Source organism: Myotis nattereri (assembly GCF_964212035.1).
Source record: "Myotis nattereri genome assembly, chromosome: 1".
NCBI lineage: Eukaryota > Metazoa > Chordata > Mammalia > Chiroptera > Vespertilionidae > Myotis > Myotis nattereri.
The window spans coordinates 31550844-31577485 of record NC_138075.1 but is presented as its reverse complement, the minus strand read 5'-3'; the positions used below and the strand labels follow the sequence as shown (position 1 = coordinate 31577485).

General features: G+C 36.9%; 1 protein-coding gene across 1 annotated transcript; it reads right to left on the bottom strand.

Moving 5' to 3' along the window:
- On the bottom strand, nt 1-26384 carry LOC308515622 (uncharacterized protein; the record flags this gene model as incomplete). The annotated part of the gene is given in 9 exon segments (XM_081086124.1): nt 1-162; nt 616-834; nt 1643-1870; nt 9784-9972; nt 10662-10710; nt 11505-11556; nt 11559-11641; nt 21522-21778; nt 24972-26384. Coding segments are annotated over 9 exon segments (1320 nt in total). The 5' UTR covers nt 25053-26384.
- Nucleotides 26385-26642: the final 258 nt, after the last annotated feature.

Below are 26642 nucleotides of genomic sequence, written 5' to 3'. Positions count from 1 at the left end.
TTATGCGTTATTCTGTCCAGTCTCACAATCAGAAGCAATCTTTGATTTGTTAGATGCTTCATAAGCTTGGATAACAAGTCTTAGGTGAGTGATAATTTCCTTGTCTGCTGTTTTCATGTTAAATCCCAACATCTTCATAATAGTTTCTCGAAAGTTGACTTCCTTCAAAGAGCCACCACAAAATTCAAGACATGTTATTAGTTTTGGTCACCTACTTACTGTATACGATGAAATTGGTATGAGAAAATTAGTCTTATTAAACATTTCTTTGTGAAATATAACATCCTATATTCAAGTACTTTTAATCTAGAAAAATGGTCTCCTCTGTTACAAGTAGCCTTTATGTAAAATTTTCTTTTAAGATTTTTTTTCTTATTTTTACACTTTTATAGACTAAACTTAATTTTATTGCTGCTTATGTTTTATCCGTAAGGTAACTTCTTTTTGAACTTCTGTTTTGCTGTGGAGTAATAGCAGCAAATACATTTCTCTAAATACATATTTCTCCACCCATCCTTCTAAAACCATGTGGCTCACAAGCCGTAGTTTGCCAACCACTGACTTAAAGAATCTTAATATAGTTACGATAATTTAAAAAAAAAAAAAAAAAAAAACCTCTTGTGGTCGTCCTGATACTTCTTCAAGTGTGTTCTTTTCTGTGCAGAGCTCAGGAGTGACAGCATCTAAGATCTGATGGGTCCCGTCTTTGTCCCATCTTGCCTCTTGCTTGGTCGGGTCTAATGTAGTTTCCAAGTTATCTGTTTTCATAGCTGCCTTCCCTTTCATTGCTTCAACTTTTATTAAAGATTGCCTGAGCTTCTGAATTGTTTTGTCCTGTGAGGGTATAAAGTTAAGGTTGGGGGAAAGTGAGATGACTGTGATTAGCTCTCTTTTAAATAATAGGTAGGCATGATGAATGATAGCTCATGCTTCTATTCTTTGCTTTAAAAAAAAAAAAAGATAGATACATGGAAAAGAACATCCCACAACTTGTGAATTAAGAGGACATTTCTCCACCATCATACTCATCAATAACCAACAATCACTGAACACTTTTATAAACTAGGCACTTGGGTTAAAAGATGGTGAACAAGTGTTCCATGTCCTCAAAAGTCTTATAGTACAGCCTGTGCTGATTAAATACAGAAACAGAGAAAATAAGTGGCTCTGTAGTAAGAAATATTGCTGATAAAAAAAGTTGATCAATAAGTATTTAGTGCACCTGTGGTTTAAGATAAAAAAAAATGTATATTTGAAATACTACAACTGAAGCTTGAAATAGAGAAGGTCCAAAGAGGAGCCCAAAAATGACTAAAATGTTTAACTATTACCCCAATAAAAAAGACAAAAGTAAGACTAAAACAAAAAAGCAAGGGATCCAGAAGTTACCTTTGAGGAGTAGGAAGAGGAATACTTAAGGGCTTTCATGGAATTGATATTAGTCTGTTTTTTTAAGATTAGTAATAGATTTGCAGGCATCAACTGTTATTATTATATATGCTTTAATATTATATACATTCTTTTGTATGCATGTAAAATAATTTTAACGTTAATTTTTAAAAGTTTGATGAGACATATGCAGCTAAAATAGTAACAATCAAAGATTAAATACATTTTTGAAAGCCTCACTTCCTTTACTTACTTTAAGGACATTTACTCTTGTCAGTTGGGTTTTCATATTTTTATTTGACAATTTCAAATCACTGAGCTGTTTCTGAAGTTGCTGAATTTCTTCCTCTAACCTTTGAGTTGTTGCAATTTGCAAATTCTGCTTAATAGTTAGTAATGTTTGTTGTTTGTTGCCTTTCTCTAGCTGTTTAAATATCTTGCTGTTCTCATCTATTCGGGAATTTTTAGTCCTGGAGTTTTCCTTTGAAGAAATCAATAGTATTGAAATAAAGAAGTTGTGTTTTATGATGGTGTTCTACACTAGCAAACCAGATCTACTCTAGACTGATAAACTGCAGACTAAACTATTTACATAAGTAAAATATTTTTTCACCATAAATATGCATTATTAAAATAATCCAGAAAGTAAAATACGACAATAAAAGTGATGGCTCAGTGCTATCAAGGGTAAAGTTAAGTAGACAATTTTATTAACACCAGGTGGTGGCACAGGTTACTGCAACTTTTCTAGGAATGTATTATAGGAAATAACCCAATATTTAGATAACAATTCATGCACCAACATAATATTTACATTATTCATAACATGAAAAATAAAAATAATGCAAATGTCAAAAAGAATAATTAGATAAATGACACGATTGATTACAGATTTCCTAGAAATCAAGTTTTCAAAAATTTCTAGTAAGAGAAAATACTAACGATATAGTTAAATGAAAGAAGCAGGATGAGAAAAACTGTGCCTCTCTCAATTATGTCAAAATATACATGGAAAATAATCAGAAGGAAATAAACCCATTAACACTGGTTATCTCCAAGTGGTAGAATTACTGGTGATTTTTAAAAATTTATCTTTATTGCTAAAAGTATTACATATGTCCCTTCTTTCCCTGTGATTTTAATTGTATTCTTTCTTACCTGTAATTTATAAAATTACTACCAGGAAAAAAAAATAGAAAAAAGGTGTGGGTTTTAAAAAGATACCATATATTTTCATTATATATAAATAAAAACTAGTAAAATGTATATAAAAACACTTTGGAAAGATAAAATAGATGTTCCAGGCGAGCCTGGTTAAAGTGGGAAGAAAGTGAAAACACATGATATTAGGAAGGAGAAACATACAGAATGCATAGATAGAGAAAATATACCAATCATTCTAAAAGAATATTTTATAACTCAGGAAAATAAGTTGAGAATATAAAAGAAATATGTTATTTCCTAAAAAACAATATAATAATATACACTCATGACCAGAAAACCCAAGAACTTTAGTAAAGAATATTATTGGACTGAATAAATGAATTCAGTGAGGATATTTAATAAAATATAAACATATCAAAGGTTTTTATCTATGTTAATAGTAAGTATTTCAATTAGAAATGGGATAATATGCTATTCACAATGAGCAGAAAAATCTATAAAAGAACAAATTTTACAAGAAAGACTTATATGAGGGACTTACAGTACTTACATGAAGAACATTATAAAATTCTATTGGAATACATAAAATAAGATCTATTAAAGAGAAAGAGGTCATGTACCAAATTATCAAAAATTATCAGACTAGCCAAAACCGGTTTGGCTCAGTGGATAGAGCGTCGGCCTGTGGACTGAAAGGTCCCGGATTCGATTCCGGTCAAGGGCATGTACCTTGGTTGCAGGCATATCTCCAGTAGGAGATGTGCAGGAGGCAGCTGATCGATGTTTCTGACTCTCTCTCTCCCCCTTCCTCTCTGTAAAAAAATCAATAAAATATATTTTTAAAAAATTATCAGACTAAAACCATAACTATTTAAATTATGGATATCTGAAAAAGTAGTATATAAGTATATTAATAATCTCATTTTAAGTAGACATTTTGAAATATTGAGAATCAAAAATATATTTTTAATTTGTCCAAAATTATATCATTACAAAGCTGAGTAAAATGTAAACAATACTTACAAATTGCCACTTTGACAAATATAAAATTCACATGAACAGATCAACTCATACAGTGTAATCATTAACCAACTTTACTTTTGTCCTTCGTTGTTCCTTTAAATGTATGCTCTAGGACTAATTCTTCATTTGCCACTAAATGAAATTTAGGGCAAAGTCATGTTTTTCCTGATCACTTTCAATTTAATGTAAAATTATAACAATTTTACTCAAAATTATGGCTACTCAGGAGATAAGAAAAACACTAACATTAAGAAATTATAAAGAAAGCCAATTAAAAATATATTGGATATCACAAAAATAATAGTTGAAATAAACAACACAGATGAGATCAATGGGATGGATAAAGCTAAGAAACTCTCATAGGAGGCAGCAGGAAAGGATAAAAATATATAAAATATTTTTTAAAATATATTAAGGTTTTTCAAAGAGGCAGTATCAATAGGGCAGTGTGCATGCGTGGGTGTGCATGTGTGCATGTGTGTGTGTACATGTGTTTATTTAAGAGACAGAAAGAGATTTGGCTAATCACAATTGTGAGTGCTGGCAAGTCCAAAATCTGCAGGGCAACCCAGCAAGCTGGCGACGTAGGCGAGTTGATATTGTGGCTCAGTCCAAAGGCAATTTGTAGGTAGAATCTCTCTTCCTCAGGAGGCCTCAGTCTTTTTTCTCTAAAAGCCTTCAACTGATAGGATGGGGCCCACCAAAATTATGGAAAATAATCTGCTTTACGCAGTCTTCTGATTCAAATGTTAATTAGATCTAAAATGTAACATCTAGACTGCTTTTTGAACAAACACCTGGGCACCAAGTTGACACATAAAGTTAACCATTAAACAAAGAAATGAAGGATTGAATTAGAATCTAACCTTCAGCCCGGCCAGTGTGGCTCAGTGGTAGAGTGTCAACCCATAAACGAAGAGATCACTGGTTCGATTCCCAGGAGGGGGGGAGTACTTGAAATATCAGGAGGACTACTCTGTAAAGTATATAATTGTCTAACCATTATGTTGTACACCTGAAACTAATACAGAATAATATTGAATGTGAGCTATAATTGGAAAAAAAAAGATGGAAAATTGTATATGTCTTTCATCACAATAAAAAAAAATTTTAAAAGCCAACCTTCAGATACTAGTCACAGAAGGAGAGAATATAAAAAAGAAGAGTTAAAAAAAATAAATAGAGCAGTGATGGCGAACCTATGACAAGCGCGTCAGAGGTGACACGCGAACTCATTTTTTTGGTTGATTTTTCTTTGTTAAATGGCATTTAAATATATAAAATAAATATCAAAAATATAAATCTTTGTTTTACTGTGGTTGCAAATATCAAAAAATTTCTATATGTGACACGGCACCAGAGTTAAGTTAGGGTTTTTCAAAATGCTGACACGCCAAGCCAAAAGGTTCGCCATCACTGAAATAGAGAGTATAAAATGTTGAAATAAATGATAAAATTGACAGATGAAAGACTTAGATTAAAAAGTTCAGCCCTGCTGATGTGGCTAAGTGGTTGAGCATTGACCAGGAGGTCCCAATTATATTCCCAGTCAGGGAATATGCCTGGGTTGTTGGCTTGCTCCCCAGTAAGTGGCATGCAGGAGGCAGCCAGTCGATGTTTCCTTTTCATTGATGTTTCTATATCTCTCTCCCTCTCTCTTCTCTCTGAAATCAATAAAACATACTTTTTTAAAAAGTTCATAAAGTGCAAACAAGAGAGATAAGGAAAAACCACATATCTAAGCATATTATAACAAAACTAGAGGCCTGGTGCATGAAATTTGTGCACTCAGGTGGGGGGGGGGGGTCCCTCAGCCCAGCCTTGTGCCCTTTCGCAGTCTGGGAGCCCTCAGGGGATGTCTGACTGATGGCTTAGGCCCACTCCCCGTGAGCCCAGCTCAGGGCTTCTGGCTGAGTGGCGCTCCCCCTGTGGGAGCACACTGACCACCAGAGGGCAGCTCCTGCATTGAGCATCTGCCCCCTGGTGGTCAGTGCACATCATAGCGACCGGTCATTCTGCCGTTCGGTCGATTTGCATAGTAGCCTTTTATTATATAGGATTTAAGAACATCAAAGCAAACAAGAAAAGTCTAAAAGCTTCCTGAAAGAGTAAATCATCTACAAAGGAATAAGAATCACACTGATATCAGACATCTCAACAGTAATAGGGGAAGCAAGGAGATAGTTTCAAAGAATTTTATGAAGGAACTTTGAACTTAGAAGTTTATATCCAGCCAAACTGTCATTCAAATATGAGGGTATAATAAAAATATTATCAGGCACATGTGGTGTCAGAAAGTTTGCCAAAGATCCAATTGTTAAAAATTCATGTAGAAAAGGAGGATACTACAAAAGATATGCAACTGAAGGTGATCATATACCTTGTTCAAGTTTAGTGGTTATCTAAAAATAATCAGGACCAAGTTAAAGAAAACAAAGAAAGTATACTCAAATATCCCACAAATTAAGAATTTAGAGAATAATAATATATTTGGGGGTTGAGGTCAGAGACCAAACAGGTATGACATTCTTGTAAATATTAAATAAATAAGTTTTGTTCTTAGAAAATACCAGCATCAGAATAAAAATAGAATATACAGCTTTGAAACCAGCAGAAAAAGATTGATTTATCTAAAAGAAACCTGGAAAATGAACCCCCAGCAGGGAAGTAAAATATATTGAAATTATTAAATAAGTTAACAAAAATATATCCTAATATAATAATTGCAATAAATGTAAATGTGTTAAATTCACCAATTGGTCCAGTGTGGGAAACCGCCTATTGTCTTCACTGGCAGAGAAGTATAGACAGAGAACCCGGAAGGCTGGTGACCCTTGAAGCCCTAGCAAAGGTCAGAGCTGTGCACCCAGTTAGTCCAGACAATGGTAGCTGAAGCAACTTCCCCACCAGATAGTCATGTAAATCCTTATTGATAAGATAGTCTGCCTATTACTGGAAATTGCCTGCTGATGGGCTAGTCCAGGGGTGGGCAAACTTTTCGACTCGAGGGCCACAATGGGTTCTTAAACTGGACCGGAGGGCCGGAACAAAAGCATGTGTTTGTGTGAACTAATACATGTTAACGCTGCTGCTGGTGAAGGAGCGGAGGGGAGAGCAAGAGAACCCTCCGCTCTTTTGGCTCCGCGGGCCGGATAGAACAGCCGAACGGGCCAGATCCGGCCTGCGGGCCGTAGTTTGCCCACCGCTGGGCTAGTCTGTGTATTACTGGAAATTGCCTGCCTAAGGGCTATCCTATGGGTGTATCCCAGATCAATAAAAGCTTGGTGAGGCCTGAGCACCAGTGGAAGTCCTTCCCCTTGAGTTGGACTTACCCGCCTGGCCCCCCAATATTTCCAAATTATCTCTTGTCTCTTCTCTTATTTGTGTGCAGCTCCTCTTCCAGATCCTGAACCCTGAACCACGTGGGACGTGGAGGGAAACATTTACAACAGCCCAGCCAGTGTGGCTCAGTGGTTGAGAATCAGAAGGTCATGGTTCGACTCCCAGTCAGGGCACATGCCTGGGTTGTGGTGTGGGCTCAATCCTCAGTGTGGAGTGTGCAGGAGGCAGCCAATCAATGATTCTCTCTCATCATTGTTGTTTCTATCTCTCTCTCCCTCTCCCTCTCCCTCTCTGAAATCAATAAATATACATATTTATTTATTATTTTTTAAAATATATTTTATTGATTTTTACAGAGAGGAAGGGAGAGGGATAGAGAGTTAGAAACATCAATGAGAGAGAAACATTGACCAGCTGCCTCCTGCACACCCCCTACTGGGGATATGCCCGCAACCAAGGTACATGCCCTTGACCGGAATCAAACCTAGGACCTTTCAGTTCTAGGCCAACTCTCTATCCACTGAGCCAAACCGGTTAGGGCTATACATATTTAAAAAGTCACCAATTGGAGGTGAATTTTATCACAGATAATGTCTTTTATCACAGAGAAAGACAGAAAGCTATAAAGATAAAAAGATATATCATGTTCAGACTAACATGAACTAAAAGAATATTGCATTAGTAACCATAACTTCTGAAAATGGAGAATTTAAAGCAATCCTATATAATAAAAGGCTAATATACAAATTGTCCCCTTGGGAGTTTGACTGCTCGTTATGACGTGCGCTGACCACCGGGGGGCGGCACAGAATGAAGGAAGGCCCCGGCTGGCAGCCTGGGGAAGGAAGGCCCCCATCGGCCCTGATTGCCGGCCAGATCTTGGGACTCTTTACCCGTGCATGAATTTCGTGCACCGGGCCTCTAGTATTTTATAAAGGACAAAAAAAGAAAATGTTTTATTGTGCTTAAAAGAAAAGATCATCATCATATGTGCTCCAGTAGTCTATAAAGCAAAAGCTGATGGAACTGTAGACACAAATGGATAAATCAAAAATATAGTTGGAGAATTTAGCATACCATTTCCAGAATCAAGGAATAATTAGAGATACTATCTAAACCATGAATAATATGCTTGAGCATTAGCTATCTATGGAAATCTACATCCAACAAACAGAGAATACATTTTTTATAAGCACAGTTTCAAAAGTATACCAGTATTAAATTATAATGTTGTACACCTGAAAATTATATGTTATTAACTAATGTTACTCCAATACATTTATTTTAAATATATATAATGCTGAGCAGTAGAATAAAATTTTTTAAAAAATATATATTTTATTGATTTTTTACAGAGAGGAAGGGAGAGGGATAGAGAGTTAGAAACATCGGTGGGAGAGAAACATCGGTCAGCTGCCTCCTGCACACCTCCTACTGGGGATGTGCCCACTACCAAGGTACATGCCCTTGACCAGAATCGAACCTGGGACCCTCCAGTCTGCAGGCCGACACTCTATCCACCGAGTCAAACCGGCTAGGGCTAGAATAAAATTTTTAATGCAATAGCATTTACACAAATTTTAAATATATGCACAAAAATCACATTTAAAAGAACATATGTAAACAAAAGGATACACATTAAATACATTAGATTAGTCAATGTATTTGGGGAGGAGATGGGAAAGGAATTAGCAGAAGATGGATTTGTCTTTGACTCCGTGAAGGACATTATTGATACCACTTCATTAAGTGCTGAAAAATTTTTAAATTGAGTGTTCAATACATATTGGATAAATGAATGAATGAACAAAGGGACGAATGGAATGAGAGACTAAATGAGTGAGTGGTGAGTGAGTGAGATTAAACTTTGAGCCATAGCAATTATAAAAATAATATAAGATAGGTCTGAGTATGATGAGCACTTCTGTGGAGAGGTTGTGAAATAGAGTATCTCCTGAAAATAAATAATATTGCATCCTACCTATTTCCATCCCACTTTTAGATTGATTTTTTCCTTATAGATTTAGAGAAGCAGAAGGTAACGGTCTATATAATAATCATTTGAGGAATATTTCCAATACCCATCATATCTAGCTAAGTGCCTAAAATTCCACCTTTGACCTCCTTTTCCTCTAACCCTCTTTTTAAGGTACATTAAGAAATACAGCCCTAACCGGTTTGGCTCAGTGGATAGAGCATCGGCCTGCGGACTCAAGGGTCCCGGGTTCGATTCCGGTCAGGGGCGTGTGCCTTGGTTGCGGGCGCATCCCCAGTGGGGGGTGTGCGGGAGGCAGCTGATCGATGTTTCTCTCTCATCGACATTTCTGACTGTCTATCCCTCTCCCTTCCTCTCTGTAGAAAAATCAATAAAATATTAAAAAAAAAAAAAAAAAAGAAATACATTAGCCCTAGCCTGTTTGGCTCAGTCGATAGAGCATCAGCCTGCAAACTGAAATGTCCCAGGTTCGATTCCAGTCAAGGGCACATGCCCGGGTTGTGAGCTCGATCCCCAGTGGGGGGCTTACAGGAGTCAGCTGATCAATGATTCTCTCTCATGATTGATGTTTCTATCTCTCTCTCCCTCTTCCTTCCTCTCTGAAATCAATAAAAATATTTTTTTTAAAAAGAAATACATTAATAAAAGCCCTCACAATAAATATCAAATATGTATAAAATGAGAAAAGGAAGATAAGAAGTGAGGAGAGGTTTTTTGATAAAATCAGAAGGGTTTGTAGCAAATTTTCCTCTCTTTTCAATATTAAAAAAAGTATAAGTAGTATTAACAGCTTTAAACATTAGATAATATAACAAAATATGATCATTTTCACTGCAAAAGAAATGCCACATGCTTCACAAAATTCTTACTTTATTCCTGCCCGAGTCTAATCTCGCTTGAAAAAAGTCATTAACAGCAATTTTTCCCTCCAGACGTTTCAAGGGTCTTTTTTGTTCCCTACGCTTTTCTTCAGTTTGGGACGATTCTTCGTGGTGATGATGCAGCTGCTCCAGTCGCTTGGTGAGCAACTGAATTTCCTGCTTAAGGCCTTCAGCTCCCTGTAAAGAAAAAAAAAATAGATTAAACTTCCTGATGATCCATGATTTCTATTTCATTTCAATACTGTGCAAGTTCTACTGTGCTGATATTATAGAAACATTTACTAAATAGATGCTGGTTTCAGAAATAGGAAGGTTTGACATTTTAGTTCAAGCATGTCAAACTCAAAGGCTAACACGGACCAAATAAACAAGGTTTATGTGGGCCACAAAAAAACAAAAGCTTCAATTTTCATAGAAATGTAGGCTTATTTCATAGAGACATGCTGAATACAAAGGGCTGAAATAAAAAAGTAATCATTAACATAAAATAATAGAACATTTTAATAAAAATTAACATTTTTTCTTGAACATTAACTTATCAGACACTGAAAACTGCACAAATTAATAAGCATAACACAAATAAACCTATCTTTCTTGTTCTCCGAAAGCGAAATATTTTCTGTTGCACACACCAAACAAGTCAGTACAAGACTAATGACGTAGCAATCAGCTGCTAAAATATTCGCAGCTAGTATTAGTGGAGAGAAATGGTGCGCCTGCGCATAAGGCGCGTAAGGGAAATGAAAGCAACATGATTTTAGTAATCAGTCATTAACAAACATTGTAGTTTGTTAATAATAATTATGTGTAACAGGATATTGTAAAAATTAAGTTACAAAATTTTTACTAAAACATTTCTTACATACCGTTATATTGGTTGGGCTGCAAATATATTCGTTATGGGCCGCATGCAGCCTGCAGGCCGAAAGTTTGGCATGCTTGTTTTAGTTAATACTGAGTAATAAACTTGTATGATGAATTTAAGAGAACAGTGTAAAGACATTTGGAACTCTACAATAAACAGGCTACTGTGTAGCAGGTTTTACTAACACATTGAATTAAAGCAATACCCATCTTCCTTTGAATTGTAGGGTGAAGAGGCATGGAATTTTACAAAGTGATTTGAACACAACAGGGAAATCTCATTTAAACCTGAAGGTTCAATCTCTTAATAGACTTGACCAATAAATTCAAATAACTGATTTAACTATTTATTTTACTGCACTGACTGAACACTTTGCTCACAATGGAAACGTTATCTGCATCATACCACTATTTTTAAGCTAGCACTTATTGAGCTTACACTTAGCTGTACTAAGCATTTATCATGTATTTACCCATTTAATTGCAACCACTCTGAGATTTGAACTATGCCCCCTCCCCAATCCTTCCTCACCAGCCTCCACTCCCACCAAATTTTACAAATGAAACTAAGGCAAAGAGTGGATAAGTAACTTGCCTAATAGCAGAGTTGGCAGTGGCAGAGCTGAGATTCATACAGGAGTTCAGTGCTCTTAACAAGCACACTATACTACCTCTGCTGTAATAATGGACATCCTCTGCTCTTTTATTACTCTAACAATAAAATCAAAATGATCATTTGGAGCCACAGAGTTTACTGAATCAGCTAATATCAAAATCCACATCTTAAAAGAAACAAATCTGAAAGAATAACTTGTCTGCAATATACTTACAGACTTCAAAATTGCTCATTTGCACCAATTCCCTGAATTCTCTCTTTCACAGCTTCCTCTGTGCTGGGATGGGGACAACACTGCTGCTTAGAAAAGAAGCCAATTGACGAAGGAATTTCTGATAGTGGGACCGTGCAGTTTTAGTTCCCCAGCTGAATGAATATGGAGGTAATATTTTTGTTTTTCCTTATGGATCAAATCTTATTGATATTTATCCCAAACTTTCTGTTCATCTTTTGGATCTTCAGAGTAAAAAATGTCTCTCTCAAGGTTCTTGGACAGGATAGCTTTACCTTTTTTCTAAATATGCCAACACACGTTACATTTCTCATTCGATGATTCTCTCATTATGATGATTCTATCTCCCTCCCCCTTCCACTCTGAAATCAATAGAAAATACATATTTTTTAAAAAGACCAAAAAATTTTTAATTACTTTAAAATACTTTGAAAGTAGTTCTAATTTTTAAAAAATATAGTTTTATTGACTTCAGAGAGGAAAGGAGAGGGAGAGAGAGATAGAAACATCACTGATGAGAATCATCGATCAGCTGCCTCCTGCACGCCCCCTACTGGGGATTGAGCCTACAACCTGGGCATATACCCTGACTGGGAGTTGAACCATGACCTCCTGGTTCACAGGTCAATGCTCAACCACCAAGCCATGCCAGCCAGGCATTTCTGAAAATTTTTAATGGAATACCTCACATTAATTGGATTATGGGCCTTGTTTTACATTTGGATTATATAATAAACTGTTATAGTCTAAGAATTTAAAAATAAACTTTTACCAGTTCTTTGACAAGTGTCTGTCTCCCATCATTCTCCAACATTCTTCTATAAGATCTTCTACTAATCCTGTTAATTGCCATCTATGAGTGACCAGACTCATTACTTCCTTCTAAAATGAATTCATGCCATAATTTCTGGCTCCAATGTTCAATGTAAATAATCCAACCAATTTAGCTTTAAAGTCATTGCTTCTGTTTCAATAACTTTCACCTACACCTTTCTTCAATCCTTAAACCCAGATCTAAAAATCCAGATTTGTCAGCAGCAAGAAGTAAAACACAACAGAAATTTAAAACTTCAATATTTTGCTATCTAATAGACACTTTTTCTCCCAGCTCCCTATCAGCTCTATACCCTCTAAGCTTTTCTTCAACTTCTCCTTGCACTTTCTCTCCATACTTCAGAAAGGCTTCCAGTCAGCCATTCTGTACTGCTTCCTTTTATCCTCGGAAAGAAGATGACCAACAAAGCACTCAACATTGCCAATTACCTCCCAGTGTAACACAAAGTAATAAAAATCCTGTCTCTGCAAAGATCAATCAAGATTTTTCTGGGGCCTGACTAGTCTAGCTCAGTGGTTGAGCATCGATCTATGAACTGGGAGGTCACAGTTCTATTCCCAGTTAGGGCACATGCTGGGGTTGGGGCTCAATCCCCAGTAGAGTGTGTGCAGGAGATAGCCGATCAATGATTCTCTTTCATCGTTGATGTTTCTCCCTCTCTCCCTTCCGTCCTCTCTGAAATCAATAAAAAAAAAATATATATATATATATATATATATAAAAGATTTTCTGCCGAAACCGGTTTGGCTCAGTGGATAGAGTGTCGGCCTGCGGACTGAAAGGTCCCAGGTTCGGTTCCGGTCAAGGGCATGTACCTGGGTTGCGGGCACATCCCCACTGGGAGATGTGCAGGAGGCGGCTGATCGATGTTTCTCTCTCATCGATGTTTCTGACTATCTCTCTCCCTTCCTCTCTGTGAAAAATCAATAAAATATATTTAAAAAAAAAAAAAGATTTTCTGGGGCTGTTGGTCAAGATGGCAGTGTAGGTAAATGTGATACTTATTGCCTCCTACAACCACATCAAAATTTACAACTAAAATACAGAACAATGATCATTCAGAACCACCAGTATTACATGAAATGTTAAAGGGTCTTCTTAAAGAAGAAAAAATATAAAAAATATGAACAATAAAATGGCAATAAATACATATCTATCAACAATTGAATCTAAAAAATCAAAATAAATGAACAAGCAGAACAGAAACAGATTCATAGATACAGAGAATATTTCAGTGGTTGCCAGATGGGAGAGGGTATGGAGGGATGGGTAAAAAAGGTGAAGGGATTTAGAAGTATAAATTAGTAGTTATAGTGTACTCATGGGGGTGTAAAGTAAGGCACAGGGAATATCCTATCTAATAAAAGAGAAACATGGTAATTGGCGTACGACCGCTACCCTTCCCATTGGCTAATCAGCGAGATATGCAAATTAACTGCCAGCCAAGATGGCGGCCAGCAGCCAGGCAGCTTGAAACTAACATGAGGCTTGCTTGCTTCAGTGACGGAGGACTCCAACGTTCCCCGCCTGCCTTGCCGGCCTCTGAGCTTGCAGTTTAAGAAACATTGTAACAAATATAGAAGCTAAACAAAACCCCAGAAACCTGCTTTCAGAGAGCCAGGATCTCAGAGCTGGAGTTATACATTGTCTTGATTATAGAACCGAAACAAACCAGATACCTTCTTTCAGCAGCAGAGGCCTCAGAGCTGAAGCCAGAGCTAAAGCTGGTCCAGAATAAAAAAAAAAAGAAAAGAAAAAAAGGAGCAGTTGGGAGCTTTAGTCCCAGCCTGAAAACAGCCCTCAGCCCCTCACCCAGACTGGCCAGGCACCCCAGTGGGGACCCCCACCCTGATCCAGGACACCCTTCAGAGCAAACCAGCCAGCCCCACCCATGCACCAGGCCTCTATCCTATATAGTAAAAGGGCAATATGCCTCCCAGCACCGGGATCAGCAGAGCCGAGAGGCCTCCCGGCACCGGGATCAGCGTGACAGGGGGCAGCGCCCAAACCCCCTGATCGCCCTGCGGCTCTGTGTGTGACAGGGGCCGGGGCCACAACCTCCCTATTGGCCCTGCTCTGTTCGTGACAGGGGAAGGCGCCCCAACCGCCTGATCAGCCCTGCTCTGTGCCTGATAGGGGGGAGCTCCCCAATCCCCTGATCGCCCTGCAGCTCTGTGTGTGACAGGGTGCAGCGCCTCAACCCCCTGATCGGCCCTGCTCTGTGTGGGATGGGGTAGAGCCATAACCTCCCCATCGGCCCTGCCCTGAGTGTGACAGTGGCGGCGCCCCAACCCCCTGATCGGCCCTGCTCTGTGGGTGATAGAGGGCGGCGCCCCAACCCCCTGATCCGCCCTGCCCTGAGTGTGACAAGGGGTGGTGCCCCAACTCCCCTATCACCCCTACTCTGTGAGTGACAGGCGGGAGCTCCTCAACCCCCTGATCGCCCCTGCTCTGTGCATGACAGGGTACGGAGTCCCAACCCCCCTGATGGGCCCTGCTCTGTGCGTGACAGTGGGTGGCGCCGCAACCTCCCCATCGACTCTGCCTTGAGTGTGACAGGGGGCGGTGCCCCAACCCCCCAATCGGCCCTACTCTGAGTGTGACTGAGGGTGGCATTGCAACCTCCCAATCTGCCCTGCTCTGTGCATGACAGGGGAAGGCACCCCAACTCCCCAATCGGCCCTGCTCTGAGCCCGACCAGGGGCTGCACCTAGGGATTGGGCCTGCCCTGTGCCACCCGGGAGCAGGCCTAAGCCAGCAGGTCGTTATCTCCCGAGGGGTCCCAGACTGCGAGAGGGCACAGGCCGGGCTGAGGGACGCCCCCCCTTCCCCCCGAGTGCACAAATTTTTGTGCACCAGGCCTCTAGTAGTCAATAATATTCTAATAACTATGTATGGTGTCAGATTTTTCGGGATGATCACTTATTAAGTTTTATAATATCTAATCCCTGAGGTGTACACCTGAAATTAATATATTATAGTCAAATGTAACTGAAAAAATAAAAAATCAAAATTTATTCTCACCTTTATCCTGAAACTACCCAAGGTGTCTTCTTGTCCTTTCACATTCATATAAGGAGTGAATCCATTAGCACCTGCTAACTTTTTCTCTAAAAGGTCTGCTTTTTGCTCTGCCCTTTCTCTTTCAACCAGATGTACTCTGTGTAAGAAAGTAGTAGGTAACAATGTCATGAAACCAGCTCAATAATCAAACTTCAATTAAAAATAATGAAATAAGCCCTGGCTGGTGTGGCTCAGTGCCTAGCGTGTCAGCCTGGGCACCAGAGGATCATGAGTTTGATTCTCAGTCAAGGACATGTACATGGGTTGCAGGTTTGATCTCCAGCCCCAGTTGGGGCATGTGCGGGAGACAACAGATCAATGTCTCTCTCTCACATCAATGTTTCTCTCTCTACCCTTCTCCCTTCCACTCTCTCTCCATGTGCCTTTGACTAGAATCAAACCAAGACCCTTCATTTCGCAGGCCGACACTCTATCCACTGAGCCAAACCAGCTAGGGCTAAGCCTATATGGAAAAAATATCCTCACTACTTGGATAAGGGTTAAAATAATATTAATAATAATGAAAACAAATATTCCCCATTAAAAATATAGTAAATATGTGTATCAAGGAAAAATGTTACTATTTCTAAGGAGAGACTAGAAATGGTACAGAAATGGAGAGAAATACAATCCAGTGTTAAATCCTGTAGTAGTTACCCTGGGGGAGGTCAATTTTGAAACCATCCTTTTCAAGGGGAAATTTGAGTATGAATATTTGCCTGCCATTACTGGTGATAGTGTGATGATCAGGAGGTTCCACATGAATACAAGTACTCCTATTTTAATAACACCTGAATGGGCTCTTCTACTAGGATTTGATGAGGGAAAAGGAACTAGAAATAATGATACAGCAATAGAGAACAGCATATCTAAAAACGTTACTTATTATCAAATATTTAAACAGCTAATTATTTGGTTCTTATTTGATTACTAATTGCAAGGTATTGGTAATATTTTCTACCCTGTAGCTAGGTTAAAGTTTCAGTTCATCTTCCATGATTTTTATGTCCTTTTCTAAGAATTGCATCCTACAGAATTAATGAATTTGAGTTAGGTCAACAGAAATTATCTGAATAATCTAAAGAAAAAATTTAAATTCAAAAATTATGTTAGAGACAGGTAGGACACACTCAATAGGTATAACATACCTGTAGGTCTAACATATTGTAGCCATAGAATGAGAATAGAGACAGAATGGGACAGAAACAATATTTGAAAAAATAATTTCCAAGAATTTTCCAAACCTGATGAAAGACATCAATTTATAGATTCAATAAATTCTGCAAATCCTAAGCCTTGCCAAGACATATAGTCAAATTGTTATCAATTAAAAGCAGTCAGAGAAAAAGCACACGTTACCTCAAAAGTACAACAATAAGACTGATGACTGAGTTTTCAACAGAAGCTATAGACGCCAGAAGATAACTGAATGACATCTTAGAGGGCTGAAAGTAAAAATATTGAAATCCAAGAATTCTACCAGTATACACAATAAAAAAAAATACCCTTAAAAAAATGAAGATGAAATAAACATAGTTTCAGAAGGGGAAAAAATGGAAAAATTGTCAGAAGAACTGCATTATAAGAAACCTACAGACAATTTCTCAGGATGAACAAAAATTATCCTTAGTGTGCACAGAACTGTAGGAAGGAATGAAATGCATCAGAAAGAGAAAATAGGAATTTATACTGGCAGTTAATTAAAATGATAATATCTTATGGGATTCATAACACTTGAAATGTTAAAATATAACAATAGTACAAGAGCATGAGATAGCTCAATGAAGTTGAATTGTCATAAGGCTTTTATTTTGGAATATCATAAAAGTACAGATCTAAAGTAAACTAATAAATATGTATTTTGTAATCATGAGATCTAGGTAAAAACTAAATGATAAAAGATATTACAGGAATGGAATTTAAAAAAGCAGATTAATCCAAAGAAAATGGTGAAGGAGTAATAAAGGAACAGAGAACAGATGGGAAAAACAAACAATAAATACTAATATGGTAGAGTTAAATCTAACAATTAAGACAGAATCACGCCCTGGCTGCTGTTGCTCACTGGTAAGAGCATTGGCCAGCACACTGAAGGGTCCCAGGTTCAATTCTGGTCAAGGGCATATATCTGGATTGCAGGTTAGATCCCAAATGGGGCCCAGGCGGAAGACAACTAATTGATATGTCTCACATCAATGTTTCTCTTTCTCTCTCTCTCTCTCTCTCTCTCTCTCTCTCTCTCTCTCTCTCTCTCCCCCCCCACCCCCGATTTCTTTCTCTTTCTTTGTCTCTCTCTCCCCACTACCCCTCCATTCTCTCAATGGGAAAAAATGTCCTCAGGTGAAGGTTAACAACAATAAAAATAAGACAAGATAATCAGATTGGATTAAAAATAAAACATCTAATGCTAAGTTAGCATTTTGCAAGATATATACTTTAAATATAAGGACACAGAAACATGAAAATGAAAAAATGGGAAAAGACCTACCATGAGAACAGTATGATGGTGTAGCTAAATTAATACCAAAGTAGACTTTAAAGCAAGAACTATTGAGTTGTACACTTTAAGTCTGTATGGTTTTTTGTGTGTTTATTTATTTTTATTTATTTTATTTTTTTTAAAATATATTTTATTGATTTTTCACAGAGAGGAAGGGAGAGAGATAGAAAGTTAGAAACATCGATGAGAGAGAAACATCGATCAGCTGCCTCCTGCACATCTCCCACTGGGGATGTGCCCACAACCCAGGTACATGCCCTTGACCGGAATCGAACCTGGGACCCCTAAGTCCGCAGGCCGACGTTCTATCCACTGAGCCAAACCGGTTTCGGCTGTGTGTTTATTTTTTAAAATATATTTGTATTGATTTCGGAGAGGAAGGGAGAGGTAGAAAGAGATAGAAACACCAATGATGAGAATCATTGATCAGCTGCCTCCTGCATGGGGATCGAGCCCGCAACTGGGACATGTGCCTTTGACTGGAATTAAACCAGGACTCTTCATTTCACAGGCTGACACTCTATCCACTGAGCCAAACCAGCTAGGGCTAAGCCTGTATGGTTTTATTGACCAGTGTTGTCACCCCAATAAATTCAATTTTTTAAAAAAAATCTTCAAATGGAAATGTTAGGAAGTGAAAAAACAACAACTGTTTAGCCATTTGTCTGTTTTTTAAAATGATATTGGGTTTGTAAAACTATATCAATAATATTTTATTATTAGATCCCTAACTCACACCACATACAAAACTTAGTCAAGATGAAACAAAGACATAAATTTAAGTGCTAAAACTATAACTCTTAAAAGAAAACATACTTGTAAATCTTCACAACCTTGGATTAGGCAGTGATTTATTTCTTAGGTATGATGACATCAAAGACACAAGTGACAATGAAAGATAAACTTCATCAAAATTAAGAAATTTTGAGCTTCAAAAGACACCATTAAGAAAATAAAAAGACAATCCATGGGTGGGACAAAAATATATGCAAATCATATATCTGATAAGGGTCTGGTATCCAAAATATACAAAGAACACTTACAACTAAATGATAAAAAGACAACCCCATTTAAAAATAGGCAAAGCATCTGAATAGTATTTCTACAAAGAAGATATACAGATGGCCAGTAAGCACATGAAAAGATGTTCAAAATCTTTAGTTATTTATATATATGCAAATTAAACTTATAATGAGATATGACTTCATATCTACCAGAATGGCTATAATGAAAAAGATGAACAATAATATGCTGGTGAGAATGTGGAAAAATTGGAATCTTCATATATTTCAGGTAGTAATTTAAAATTGTGTGACTGCCTTGGAAAACAGCCTGGAAGTTCCTTTAAAAGTAATTTTAAGCCGGAACCGGTTTGGCTCAGTGGATAGAGCGTCGGCCTGCGGACTGAAGGGTCCCGGGTTCGATTCCGGTCAAGGGCATGTACCTTGGTTGCGGGCACATCCCCAGTGGGGGCGTGCAGGAGGCAGTTGATCGATGTTTCTCTCTCATCGATGTTTTGGCTCTCTATCCCTCTCCCTTCCTCTCTGTAAAAAATCAATAAAAAATATTTAAAAAAAAAAAGTAATTTTAAAAAGTTAACCACAGAGTTACTTTATGAACCAGCAACTCTTCTCCTCAGGCATACATCTAAGAGAAATGAAACATATAGTGATATAAAAACCTATACAAAAATGTTCATAGCAGCATTATCCATAAAGCCCCCCTCTCTAAAGGAAACCCAATGTCCATCAATTGATTAATGGATACACAAAATGTAGTATACCTATATAACAGAATATTATTCATCAATAAAAAGAACAAATTACCAATTTATGCTGTAACATGAATGAATCTTGAAAACATTGTGCTAAGTAAAAAAAAAAAGTCAGACACAGAGACTATATATTGTATAACTGAACTCATATGAAATGTTCAGAAAAGGCAAGTCCATAGGGAAAAAAAGTGAATTGGTGGTTGTCAGAGACTGGAGAGGGTGTAATAGAGAGTAACTGAATGGACATGAATGGGGTTTCTTTAGGGGGCAATAAAAATGTCTTGGAATTAGATAGTGGTGATGGTTGCACAACCTGTGAATTTACTAAAAATTACTGAATTGTACACTTTAAAAGGGTGAATTTTAATGGTATATGACTATGTCAATAAAATTTTTTATATAAATTAATTTTGAGTTAAGCATTATGTGAAATTCTTCTAATTTAAATTCTGTGATCAATCAGAAATAGACTTCATATACTATTTGCAAGCTTATGACAAACGACCTGTGAAAACAAACTAGAAAATTCCTGACCCTCGGAGCCTAGTGCCTCTGCCAAGTCTTCCAGGGCAAGCGTGAATGCCCTGTAGTACATTGTGGAGACGAGCAACAGTGCTGCATGCAGAAAACATGCAAGCATGCCCTACCAGTCAGTTGCCCAGTGGGAAGCAACATCTTCGGGGAGGCCAGATCTTGTGCTTTACTCTGAAGATTGTAGCAAAGAAGTTTGATGAGGGCCACCTTCAGGCCCAAAGTGCTGAATGACTGCCTCCTAGTCTCAAGAAAAGATTTTCTTCTGACCAAAAAAATTTTAGATATTTCAGACCTTTCCTGTGGCCTGGTCCTATATCCAAAATTCTACAGAAATTATAGAGTTTCTATCAACTAAGGAAACTGGGTAAGGGATATTTACATTTTGGGAAGGAAAACATTTTTTTAATGTAAAAATTTATATTTGTAATTTGTTGTTCCTAAGATTTTTTACATGATAACACAATTTGTTCTTTTCTCATGAATTTACAATCCTATATAATAAAAGGCCAATATGCAAATCAACCAAACTGCAGAACAACCAGTCGCTATGATGCGCACTGACCACCAGGGGGCAGAAGCTGCACTCTCACAGGGGGTGCACCACTCAGCCAGAAGCCCTGAGCCAGGCTCACAGCTGGCGAGCACAGCGGCAGTGGTGGGAGCCACTCCCGCCTCCGTGTCAGTCAGACATCCCCCAAGGGCTCCCAGACTGCGAGAGGGTGCAGGCCAGGCTGAGGGACCCCCACCCTCACCCCCATGCACAAATTTCGTGCACCAGGCCTCTAGTTTCTAAATAAAGATAAGCCAGTAAAATTGGGGGAAGAACAGGCTTTATTAATCAAATGATGTCTTTCTTTTTAACATTAGATATGGGAACTATTTCTTAGTAAACTTGTTTGAAAAAAGTAATGAGTTATAAAGCAGATTTTATCTTTGTCTTACTAAGTTCCTCTACTCTATAGTTCTGATTGTACTTTTAAAATGCTTTATTTTAGCCCTAGCCAGTTTGACTCAGTAGATAGAGCATCTGTCTGGGGACTGAATGGTCCTGGGTTCAATTCCGGTCAAGGGCACATGCCTGGGTTGTGGGCTCGGTCCCTGCTAGGGGGCAGGGCATGCAGGAGGCAGCAGATGAATGATTCTCTCTCAACATTGATGTTTCTTATCTCGCTCTCCTTCTTCCTTCCTCTCTGAAATCAATAAAAATATTTTAAATGCATTTTAAATTTTTAAAAAGATCTTTATGACTTACAGACATTGCAAATGATTAAAAACAAAGTAACGTTGTGGGGGGAGATAATTCCCTACCTTAGACGGTTTTCTAGCTCTATAATTCTTTCATTTAGATCCAAGTTGCCTCTTTCAGAAGTCTGATTATTGATGCTTTTCAAAGATTTAACTCTAGTTAGAGAAGCAATAAGAACCTTTAAGTCCTTGATATCATTTTTCAGGGAAATTATCTGGAAAGACTGTTTCGCGTTATCTTCTTTATAACTTTCTAGCTCATTCTTCATATCTTGCAATGAACTTTCTTTTATGAAAAGTTTATTTTGAAGATTTCTTAGCTAATGAGAAAGGAAACGTATTACTTAAAATCATTTATAATTTTGGTTTTAGAAAATTCATGATTTTCAATCAACATGGGTATTTAAATTACATGCTATAATACAATAAAACAAAAGCTTTCAAATCTAACAGTATATTCCAATATTAATACACTTTTAAATTATATCAAATTGATACATTTGAATAAGTGAATTTATTCTCATCAACATTAAAGTTATTTAAGTCTTCTTGATTATTTTTAAGACAAATAAAGGAAAGAAGAGCTCATAAAGTTATTAAGAAAAGCAAGAGGGATGTCTTGTGAGAGGGGAAGCGAAACAAAAGAGCCACCACAGGCTGCTATTGGAAGGAAAAGATCAAAAAGGATTGAAGAGTGAGGTAAGTGATTTCATTATCTTTGGGTAACATTTTTAAAATCTCTGCTCTTCTATCTGGTAAATGAAGAAAGTTCACTAGATGAAAAAAAAATTGAGGTATTTTTAGAACTCTTCACATGTCAGATCTCAACAAATGTTCAGTTGTAACTCTCTTCCTATCCAATATATCCCAACTTCTGGTAATCACAATAATTGTTAAAATCCTGCAGCATTACCTTCATTATTTTAACCAGTTAAGTCAGGGGTTCTCGGCACTGCAGTGGTTATCATTCACCTAAGATACCATAAAAATAATGAATGCCCCCTGGAATTGTGCAATGCAGTGGTCCCATTTCCCAGTACTATGATATAAGAACTGTGTTTTAAGATCTCATTTTCAGTTATGCTATTGTTAGGATACTGTTAAGATATGTTTCGTGAAAAATAACTAAGGCAGCATGAGTCTCAGACTCACACAATATTGATTTCTAGAGTAATTGCCAGTTCTTAGTTGTTTTTGTTTACTTCTTCCATAGGAACAGTGATTTGCAAAATCTAAGATTTTAAAACACTACTGCGTTATTTTTTATGTCAAAAAACCCACAAAATTTGAATTGTTTGACTGGATTTGGACATAATGAATTGAAATATGTTCAGGACTTAGCTAAATGTATGCATCCCCAAAATTGAGATATAGCCAGTTGATAAAAAATTATCAACAAAGGACTCAGATCTATAGTAAAGAATTCAAATTTCTCAGAAAAAAATCCAATTAGAAAATGGGCAAAGACTTGAAAAGAAACTTTATCAGAAAGAATATATAGATGGAAAATAAATACATAAAAATATATACATCATCAGTCATTAAGGATATGCAAATTAAAGCTACAAAGAGATATCACTACACGTGTATGGGAATATCTAAGCTACAAAATAGTGACACCACCAAATTTTGGCAAGGATGAGGAGAAACTGGATCACTCATACATTTCTGATAGGAATGTAAAATGGTATCACACTCTGGAAAATACTTTGGCAGTTTCTTATAAAACTAAACATGCAATTATCTTCTGACCCAGCTATTACACTTTTAGGGATTTATTTCAGAGAAATAAAAAGCTATGTTCACACAAAAAACCTATATATGAAGGTCCATAGAAACTTTATCTGTAATAGTAAAAAAAAAAACAAACAAACTGGAAGTAACCCAGATATTTGTCAAAAAGTGAATGGTAAAACAAACTGGTACATACATACCATGGACTCAGCAATAAAAAGGACCAAACTATTGATACATGCAACAACTTGAATAAATCTCCAGGAAATTATGCTGAGTGAAAAAGCCAGCCCCAAAATATTACAAATATGTGACTCTATTTATATAACATTTTAACAACAGCTTTATTGAGATATAATTTATAAATTCAGCCATTTAAACCATATAGTTGCAAGGTTTTTAGTATATTCATAATTGTGCAGCCATATTGAATTGTTTTTCACTTTTAAAAAATTGAGATGATTCACATACCATAAAAATTTACCCTTTAAAGCATAACACTCAGTAGTTTTTAATATATTCACAGTTTGTGCAACCATTGCCAAGATCTAATTCCAGAACATTTTCATTATCCTCTAAAGCAGTGGTTCTCAACCTTCTGGCCCTTTAAATACAGTTCCTCATGTTGTGACCCAACCATAAAATTATTTTCGTTGCTACTTCATAACTGTAATGTTGCTACTGTTATGAATCATAATATAAATATCTGATATGCAGGATGGTCTTAGGTGACCCCTGTGAAAGGGTCGTTCGACTGCCAAAGGGGTCGCGACCCACATGTTGAGTCTAAAGAAACCCTATACCCATTAGTAGTTACTCCTTATTATTCTTTTCCCTCTCAGCCCCTGGCAACCACTCATCTTTTCTCTCTCTCTCTCTCTCTCTCTCTCTCTCTGAATTTGCTTATTTTAAATATTTCATATGAATTAAATTATACAATATGTTGCTTCTTGTAATTGGTTTTTACTTAGTATAATATTTTCTATGTTCATCCATGTTACAGCATGAATCAGTACTTCACTCTTTTTTGTTTGAATAAAATGCTATTGTATGGATATACCACATTTGTTTAGCCACTCATTAGTTGATGGACATTTGAATTATATCCACTATGAATAATGCTACTATGAATATTCATTTACAAGTTCTTGTGTGAATATATATTTCAATTCTCTTATGTATCTACCTAGGAGTGAGATTGCTGGCTCACATGGTAACACTATGTTTAGCTTTTAGAATGTACAACATCTGAAATGATAACATCTTAGGAATGGAGGAGAGATTAGTGGTTGCCAGGGGTTGAGGGTGGGGGAAGGAAATGGGTGTGGATAGAAAATGGCAATCAGAAGGATATTAGTGGTATTGTGCAGGAGACAGCCAATCAAATCGATGTTCTGCTCTCACATAGGTGTTTCTTTCTCTCCCTCCCTTTCCTCTCTCTCTAAAAATCAATAAAAATATCAAAAAACAAAACAAAATACAAATGCTTAATATATATAACTTATTAGATAGTGTGGCAGTTTGTAAGCAATTTTCTAATATCCTAGCACTTGGCAGTCAACTTAAAAGCACTTAATTATGTACCATCTTCAAAGGGATTTCTCTGGCAAAAGACAAATTAATATCTAAATTAAAGCTCCTCAGTGATGAGAATATTGAGAAAAAAGCAAAACTAAATTGAGATAATACTCTGAGCCCTTTATCAGAATGTGTTTTGCCCCCTACTTTTACAGAGGATGTACTTCCCCATAGTGTTTTATTTTCAGATAATCCATATACCTCAGCTAAAAGATTCTTGTTTTTCACCAACAAACCAGCAACGTTAGGATGGTCTGGGTCAGCAGTCGCTTTGTTGTACATGATTGGGTTCCTGGTGGAAACCTCTTCAAGAGGTGGGTCAAAACAAGCCTACAAAGAAAAACTGCAAATTAACTAAACATGTACTCTGTAGATCAACCCACAATGTTCTAGCCTACACAAAATCAAATAAGTAGCTCTAAATAGAATACAACTGTAAAACATTTACTTTAAGGTGCGACCCTAACAATGACAATAGGTCTCAGAAAAAAAAAAAAGCAAGTAACATGATCTATACTTTTATTTTGATTATTATCTCATTCACTATGTAAAAATCTTATCTCTCCTACTACATTAAAGGTACCTAAGACCAGGATATATTTCTGATGTATCGCTATCATCCTATACCAGGTGCCGAAACTACAGATTGAATAAAGAACCCAACAGGAAAGAAACTCTACATACAAAGTTAACTTATATAGATGATAGAACTTTTCTCCCAAACTAATCTTATAAAAATATTAAAAAATGTATAAGGAGACTCAAGCAAAAATAAACAAAATAAAGAAATATGGCATAATTATTCTATGATTTTAGGTTTGTACATGACTATTCTATTTTTTTTTTTAAATATGGAACGCTTCACGAATTTGCGTGTCATCCTTGCGCAGGGGCCATGCTAATCTTCTCTGTATCGTTCCAATTTTAGTATATGTGCTGCCGAAGCGAGCACGACTATTCTATTTTTATGCACTCATAAGATTTGTCAATACTTCAAATTAGAAAGATAGTCTGCTATGCTTCATATAGTAGAAAGTAAAAACCATAAATTTTGACCATATCAGGCACAGAGAAAATTCCAACTTCAAGGTCGGTTCCCAGAAGAAATCTGAATTGCCCAATATGAGTGGCTTCCCTGCACAATCTATCAGTAGAATGTTTCCACATCAAAGAAGCTGTTGCTAGGGGAATGCATCACAGAGGTCCAGGGAAGGGAAAGGAGGATCTCTAAAAGTGGTGCTACTAGTAAGACCTGTGGGTCTGTATTTCCCTAGTCAATGAAGTGAAAACACAAAGTGGTTTCATCAAGCATTAGTGAACTTCAGAACTCTTAAGAAAGTGACCTCCCTGGAAAGTAACCATTCTGGCAAATGTGAAACTCACATTTTGGGTCTTTCTTTTGAGAAATTCTTGGAATAAGTCAAATTTTATATTCCAATACCTACACCTCATCAAGGGAGAAGTACTTTGAGAGGAGGAGAAAAATGATGATTCCATCTACTATTCCTAAAGTAAAGATGATTTGTCTGAAATGCTGATATCTTATTCCAGGGATGTACTTTTATGCCAGCGAAAGTACAAACCTATTATATATTCTTGATATGAGAATCACTAGGATTATATTTCAAATATCATCTAATATAAGAGTTGTCAACTTTGCCCGTACATCAGAATTTCAAAGAAAACTCAATATATATATTGATACCCTGACCCTATCACATGGTCTACAGTGGAGCCTAAAAGTATAAATATTTTTAAAAGCTACACATGCGATTCTAATGTGACTTTAGGGTTGAGAAAGACTGTTCCATTATCTTCATTTATATATGATAATAATGAAGCAGGGAGAAATTGATTTTCAAAGGAATGAAA